At 44.1% G+C, this 7,939-nt stretch overlaps 1 protein-coding gene across 1 annotated transcript in view; it reads left to right on the forward strand.

Annotated features, from left to right (window-relative positions):
* The first annotated feature begins 2,881 nt into the window (after nucleotides 1-2,881).
* The window catches only part of CPT2 (carnitine palmitoyltransferase 2), a 27,001-nt gene continuing 21,943 nt past the window's right edge, over nucleotides 2,882-7,939 (forward strand). Inside the window, exon 1 of the mRNA XM_005878678.2 lies at nucleotides 2,882-2,952. Coding sequence (XP_005878740.1) covers nucleotides 2,882-2,952 — 71 coding nt within the window. The remainder of the gene's footprint in view (nucleotides 2,953-7,939) is intronic.

The following is a 7,939-nucleotide window of genomic DNA, read 5'->3' on the forward strand; positions in this document are numbered from 1 at the left end:
CCATCATTCAGTGCTCATTTTCCCTTAGGGATATTTCTTAGGGAATGCATTCTAGGAAAACATCACTCTACAGTCTCTAGCATACTTTTTCTTTTTATAACCTAATTATTATCTCACTAGAGGCCTGGTGCACAAATTCGTGCACGGGTGGGGTCTGGCTGGCAAATTCGTGCACGGGTGGGGTCCGGCTGGCCCGCCCTGATCGGGGCCAGGCCGGCTGGGGGGAGGGGATGTGGGAGGTTGGCCGGCTGGCCCCGCCCCTGGTCGAACTCTGATTGAACTCCTGGTCCAGGGGACAATTTGCATATTACCCTTTTATTATATAGGATGCTTTATGGTGTGCTCTCCGCTGTTAAACTAAGACCCTAACATGGGGTTTTAATCACATCTAACCTCCCTTTCGTTGTAATTGATTTTCAGCAGTGCTTTTCAGCACTCTCAGTAGCCCACCGCTAATGGAATGTTTGGGTAACATTATTATAAGATATTTAAAGAGATTTTAAAACACAAAAACTAAATAAAAGCCAGCACAATTTTCGAAGAAATTCTGGTGTGTGTAAACCACAGCCTAGTTCAGACAATACTGACAAAACCCAGCACGGATTTCTGTTTATTGGCTAAAGTGGCGCCACCGTGTGGCAGGAATATAATCACCATTCATAATTTACTTGGATAGCCAGTTGAAATTGTGTCCTGATTAATTTTTTAAAAATATATTTTTATTGATTTTAGAGAGAAAGGGAGAGGGAGGAAGAGAGAGAAACATCCATGATCAAGCCTGCAATCCAGGCACGTGCCCTGACTGGGAATCGAACCCTGACCTCCTGGTTCATAGATCGATGCTCAACCACTGAGCCACGCCAGCAGGGCTGATTAATTTTTTTAATAAGCGAGGATTGCATTATTTTAAAGTTGTACACATAAGGCCAGGATTTATTATTATCTCATCTTACACTATTTCAAATTATCTGGGAACCTCTAAAGCAGTGGTTCTCAACCTTCCTAATGCTGCGACCCTTTAATACAGTTCCTCATGTTGTGGTGACCCCCAACCATAAAATTATTTTCGTTGCTACTTTATAACTGTAATTTTGCTACTGTTATGAATCGTAATGTAAATATCTGATATGCAGGATGTATTTTCATTGTTCGCGACCCACAGGTTGAGAACTGCTGCTCTAAAGCCACTTTCAATTGATCAAAGCAGCCACACGAGGTAGATAGGAATTCTGATAACCTGAGATTAGGTGTATCACAGGCGGGCCTTGGTGACACCCCTGCTGGCAAGTCCTCAAAAATATGGTAACAGACCGACTTTAAGTCACCCTGAAGTTGAACCAAAGAACCCTGGGATCTCTGGGCTGAAAAGAACGTGGAAGACAACATGGTGGCCCTTCAGGAAGGTACATGTTTGTTAATCATGTGAATTTAGTCATAGTCACTAACTCGCTAAGGCCAGACAGGGCGTCTTTACAGGAACCTGATTGGAGAACCCATCGTGGATAGATGGCATTGGTCAGACAGAGTGCTTGTTATGCAAAGCCTACCTCAAAGGGTTGTCATGAGGACTAAATGCTTTTTTATTGCTTTTCCTTTTACTATTTGAAATGTGCTTTGTCAGTTACAAACTGAGAATGTCCAAATGTCATTGACAAATGTTCCTTGTTAGCATGAGGTAGATGGTACTAGTCCAATGGAAGAGACCAGTGTTTCCCAAGCGCTAATGTACCTATGAGTCACCCAGGGATCTTTTTAAAATGCAGGCTCTGTTTCAGTCGGCCTAGGGTGGTGCCTGAGAGTCTGCATTTCTAATAAGCTCTCAGGCGATTCCAGTCCACCCACGGCACTTTGAATAGCAAAGGTATAGAAGAGTGATTTGAGCCAGACTGTACATTAGAATTACATACTGTGATTTGTAAAGGGTGGACTCTCAGCCCTACACTAGATGTACTGAATCAGAATCTCCAAGGGTGGGGCTCAGGCATTTATTGTTTTTTAAAAAAATATATTTTATTGATTTTTTACAGAGAGGCGGGGCTCAGGCATTTATTGTTTTTAAAAAATATATATTTTATTGATTTTTTACAGAGAGGAAGGGAGAGGGATAGAGAGTCAGAAACATTGATGAGAGAGAAACATCGATCAGCTGCCTCCTGCACACTCCCTACTGGGTATGTGCCCGCAACCAAGGTACATGCCCTTGACCGGAATCGAACCCGGGACCCCTCAGTCCGCAGGCCGACGCTCTATCCACTCAGCCAAACCGGTCAGGGCCATTTATAGTTTTAATAAGTAGCCCAGGTGATTCTGGTGCTCAGCCAGGGCTGGTATTCTTCTTAAATCTGCTCTCCAGCTAATTCTGGTTCATTCAATCAGCTGACATCTGTTGAGCTTCTACTCTGAGCCATGCACTGAATACGGTGAGGAGGACAAACAAAAGAACCAGCAGTGACAACGCGTATGATAAATGCCGGGCACGAGTGCTCTATGTGGGAGCCCAGGAGTGGGTGTGGGGATTCCGCCAGATTGTTCCGTCAAGGGCAAGGAAGGCTTCTCCTGGGGGGTGAAGTTAGAGCCACGTTAAGAAGATGAGTAGGACCAAGCTAGAGCAAGAAGGAGTGTAGAATAACATAGCATGTTAGGGAAGACCTGGGTTCCCCCGTGGGAGGGTCAAAAACCAGGTTAGAGAAGAGGATAGGAATAAGATCACGAAGGGATGCTAGGCCAAGGAGCTTGACTGAAATCTAGTTAATTCTGAAATCTAGGATTTTAAGAAGACTCAAGTACCTGGCAAACATCAAACACACAATAAGTATTAGTCCTCAGCATTATCATTGTTATAATAATTATATTTTTATTGCCAGATTTGTGGTTTAGAAAGATGAGACTGACAACACCATGGAGAGGACTGGAGGAGACACAGACTGGAAACAAGTGGTCACAAACCGTAAGGTAATCCAGCTAAGGAATAGGAAAGACATGAAGGAAGTAGGTTTTTCGATTTTACAGGACTCAGAAGACTTGGTTCCTGCAATTTATAAAATTCACACCTGCATGAGCGAGTTGCAAATTCCTTTCACAAACAAACTTGAGGAGGAGTCCGTGTAAGGATTAGTCCAATTTTACTAATAAAGGAAACTGAGGCTCAGATAGAAACTGACTTGTTTAAAGTCACATGACAAGTTAGGGAAGGAACCTGGTCCATCTGACTTCACACCAGGTACTCCTACTGCTGCGGCCCACAGGTGCCGAAGATAGAACCCTCATATGAACACTGGGAAGGTTGAGGACATTCCTCTCAGTTGGTGTGGAGTGGATTGGCAGGGCCGCAAAGGGACCCAGACTTCAGTCCTGGCTGCCATTAGCTCCATATTCCCAGATATGAAAATCCCCAACATGAGGATCCTCAGACACTTTTGAGAGGTACCCAGATATGGCCCCCACTTTTTCCAAACACGGTCCTGGAGCAGATGGGATGACAGCAAAGCATCAATAGTGGAAGTACAGATATGGAGCAGGTGGCAAAGGTGAGTGGTGAAGTTATCTTGACCCATCCTTGCCTTCTGTCTTTCAAAGACTCGTCCCTCCCCCCAATCCATTCTTTCTCATTCCCTCCAGGACTTCCTCCATGAATCAATTGCCAGCTCTCTTTCATCTCTGCCGTCCCACCGGCTCTTTCCTCTCAGTCAACTTTGCTCCAATCTTGCCCATCTTTAAAGGGTCATCCCATCTCAGTCCTGCCATATTCTCAAGCTTTATCAACTCCACCCGTGCTGCACTGAAGAATGAGGTTGCAATCTGGCTTTTACCCCCGTCATTTGGGGAAGTTCTCTAATTATTGTTAGTTCACAGTTGGCCTCTGACTACTATGGCTCCTTTTTAGAACTGAGAGTGGTTTATAAATTGATCCCTATAGCCACACATTTGTTCATTTGGTGTTTCATAGACTCTATTTATGTAAAATTAGTGACGGAATGCCTCATTCTCTGAGGAACAGCGTATCAATTAAGAATCAGTTTGGCTGCTATTAACGGAATAACCCAATTCCACTGACTTAAACATATTACATGATACAGACTGATTGGTACCCTAACAGCTGTTTGTATTCATCCCTCCTATCTCTCAGGGGTCTGTTGCTTTAGCCTTTCTCAGATAACTGTTGATGGTGAATAATGAGAATGTTTATTGTATTGACCAGCCACTTCTTTTATTTCAAACCTAAATTGTCCTACAGGCCATAATTTTATTGGTCTGTATACAGATCCTCATAATTTTTTATGGTGATCTTTCCATTGCCTCTGGGTAACTGATCTCGCCCTGCCGGTTGGCTCAGTTGGTTGAGCATCATCCCATGCACCAAAAGTTTGCAGGTTTGATTCCAGGTCAGGGCACATACATAGGTTGTGGGTTCCATCCGTGGTCAGGGCACATATGGGAGGCAACCAATCAATGCTTCTCTCTCACATTGATGTTTCTCTCACACATCAATATTTCTCCCCCCCCCCACTTCCTCTCTCTAAAATCAATAAGCATATCCTCAGGATTAAATAAAAGAAGCACTGACCTCACCATAGAGCTGGAAGCTGTGTGTAATTTTTAAATCACTACCAATTTTTTTTTTACATCAGTTCCTTTTGATATTGTTTATTCTTTTATAGTACAATCTTTACAAAATTGAATTGAAGTTTCTATGTGGTTGAATTCTGTGAAGTTTTTACTAATCCAGAGAGTGCAAGTGCATGTGTTCTCTCTCTCTCTCTCTCTCTCTCTCCCTCTCATTCCTATTAAGGTTTTTTGACTGAAATTGGTAAAGAGGCACAAAGAGAACTGGGGCCCAAGGACCCAGTGAGGAAACAAAGGTTTCCATTGGAAAATGGTCTTATAATAATCCATCACACGTTGTAAGCTGGATCAGGTCATTATTTTTGTGGCTTGAGAGTTGCCCTCCCTCTGTCTGCCCAGTGCTGACTTGGGGTGTAGGTGGAGAGGCCTGCCCTCATCAAAGAAATCTACAAGTGAAAATGGTGACATTTGGAGGATGCTGGAGTTGAGATTGACCTTGATCACTTGGAAGAGCTGAGTACACACAGGAGCACAGCAGAAGTGAGGCATCTATTGTCACAGGGTCCAGAGAGGGACTGGTACTTCCCCTAGGAGGTGTTCTGAGCTGTGGGTAAAATCTGTGTACCCCCTGCCCCCCACTTCACAGCCCCATTCTCCATTGCATCATTGCAACCAGGATCCAGAGGCCTGCCAGCTCAGGTGACCAGACCACCTCAGATGACCAGAAACCACATCTGGGATGCATGAACTCGGTCCTTCACACCCCTCAAATTAGATTCCAAGCTTTCATGCAATAAGCTTGCCATGCTCTAGTCATCAGTTCTTTTTCTCCAATAGTTCTAAGCAATGCTTCGAAAAGTGAAATCAGGTTAGCTGTAAGTTAAAAGGAGTAGATATTTTTTCACATACCATGAATTCCTCATGGATAGATTTAATCAAACATCTAATGTATGAGTGAATTTTAAACGTTTTTTATGTATTAGTCAAGGTTCTCTAGAGAAACAGAACTGATAGGAGATAGGTAGATAGAGAATTATCATGAGGAACTGGCTCACAAGATTATAGAGGCTGAGAAGTCCATGTGAGGGCAGGAGGCCCAGGAAAGCCTTGAGTTTCATGTTCAGGTCTTAAGGATTGTAGTCACCACTGAATGAGTGTCAGAGCTTGTTAGTGACCTTCCTGTTGAACCAGGGATTACCTAACTAGTTAAGAACAGAGCCAGAGGCTCAGTAAAGCTCAATCCAAATTCAGAAGCCCAAGAGCCAGGAGTGCCGCTTGTGTCCCAGCTCAAGCCAGCAAATTCGCCCTTCCCCCTCCTTTTTGTTCTTTTCAGGCCCTCATGGATTGGATGGTGCCCACTGCACTAGTGAGGGCAATCATCTTTATTCAGTGTCTACCAATTCAAATGCTGATCTCTCCCAGAAACACCCTCACAACACATCCAAAACAATGTGTTATCAGCTGTCTGAGCATCCCTTAGCCCAGTCAAGTTGACACAAAATCAACCATCACAATGGGGCAGGGAGAGAGAGCATTTTTTACACGTTGGTTTTACTGTTTTTACACTTTGGTTTCACTGTTTCGTATTTAAATATTTTCTCACTCAGTCTCTCTTTAAAAGTTTGGAGTTCATTACCACAAATCGCATTAAGTCAGGCAGCACCTTTTGAGGCCTGGCCCACATGTTTCCTTAGTTCAAGCAATATTTGGTCCAGGTCAGATCTAGTAGAACCAGACAACTTGAAACTGCCAGGCCAACTCTCAGTACTAGTTCCTGTCATTTCTCTGATTATGTTGGTGTTCACATGTATTGTCTTTGTTCATCCTTAATCAACTGGGTCTCTTTTTAATTGAAATATGAACTCTTCTACGATCTAGTTAAAGTTTATTTCTTTAAGAACTTTGGATTTTAATAAGGATACTAGAGGCCCAGTGCACAAAAAGTTGTGCACTCGGGGGGGGGGGTGTCCCTCAGCCCGGCCTGTGCCCTCTTGCAGTCTGGGACCCCTCGGGGGATGTCCACCTGCTGGCTAAGGCCTGCTCCCTGGGGGATCAGGCCTAAGCTGGCAGTCAGACATCCCTCTGGCAGCCCAGCAGCCCTCGGGGGATGTCCACTCGCCAGTGGGGAGCAGGCCTAAGCTGCAGTTGGACATCCTTAGTGCTGCTGAGGAGGCGGGAGAGGCTCCCGCCCCCACCGCTGTGCTGGCAGCCGTCAGCCTGGCTGTGGCTGAGCAGAGTGGGAGCACAACTACCAGGGCGCAGCTCCTGCATTGAGCATCTGCCCCCTGGTGGTCAGTGTGTGTCATAGTGACCAGTCATTCCCAGTTGTTCTGCTGTTAGGGTCAATTTGCATATTACCCTTTTATTATATAGGATTACTTTAACCTGGCCACCATGTTCTGCTTTATCAGAGTTAATTTGAAACACAGCAGAACTCTGGGATTACTTAAATACAAACAATTTATTCTTCAGAATTTTTCTCTAAGTAGAGGGACGTTCTTGACCCTTCCACAGTAAAATGTGGTATTCTGGTCTTCCAGCTTATAGTTATCCTCCATGTGCTATAGGCACCAGGGCCATCACATGGAAAAAGGAAAGCACTAATCCATGATAGGTCATGTGCTAGACAGCTGGGTACATAAATGAAAACAAGATTCTTGCCTGGGAGAGCCTCAAAGTTTATTGTGAGAGATGAAATGATACTTAAATAAATCATAACATAGTTATGTTTTACATATATAACAGTGACATGAAAAGTGCTGTGGAATCACGGGGGGAGGAATTTTTTTTGTGGGAAGGAGAAAGGATAAGGATTAAGGAAGACTTTGAAGAGGTTGTAAATTTTAAAATGGGGTTTGAAGGATGTCGGAGTATACTAGGCATAGATGCATGAAAAGAACATCCCAGACAGAGGCACAGCTAAAAAAAGGGGGGGGTGGCATGGAGTAAGGGCAATTTCTGGGAATTTTGAGTAGTTCTAGTGTTACTGTGGCATAGGGTACTTAGGGTGATATGATGGGAAGTGGAGGAGCAGGTGGGAGTCAGAATTAGAAGGCCTTGGGCACTGGCCTGAGGGGTTAGATTTGTTCCTGTCAGCCATGCACTCACAGAGGTTTTTGAGCCCCTCTTTTAGCTGTTATACTGGATGGGCACTATTCCTTGGCCCTTTGTCTCTAGAATTGAGCCACTGCTCTTCTACTGGGTCCACTTTCTTCCAGGTCCTCAGATGCCCTTAGTTCTCCATAGCTCCTAATGCAGTGATGGCGAACCTATGACACGCGTGTCAGAGGTGACACGCGAACTCATTTTTTTGGTTGATTTTTCTTTGTTAAGTGGCATTTAAATATATAAAATAAATATCAAAAATATAAATCTT

This window comes from Myotis brandtii, unplaced genomic scaffold (assembly GCF_000412655.1).
Source record: "Myotis brandtii unplaced genomic scaffold, ASM41265v1 scaffold57, whole genome shotgun sequence".
In the NCBI taxonomy this organism is placed as follows: Eukaryota; Metazoa; Chordata; class Mammalia; order Chiroptera; family Vespertilionidae; genus Myotis; species Myotis brandtii.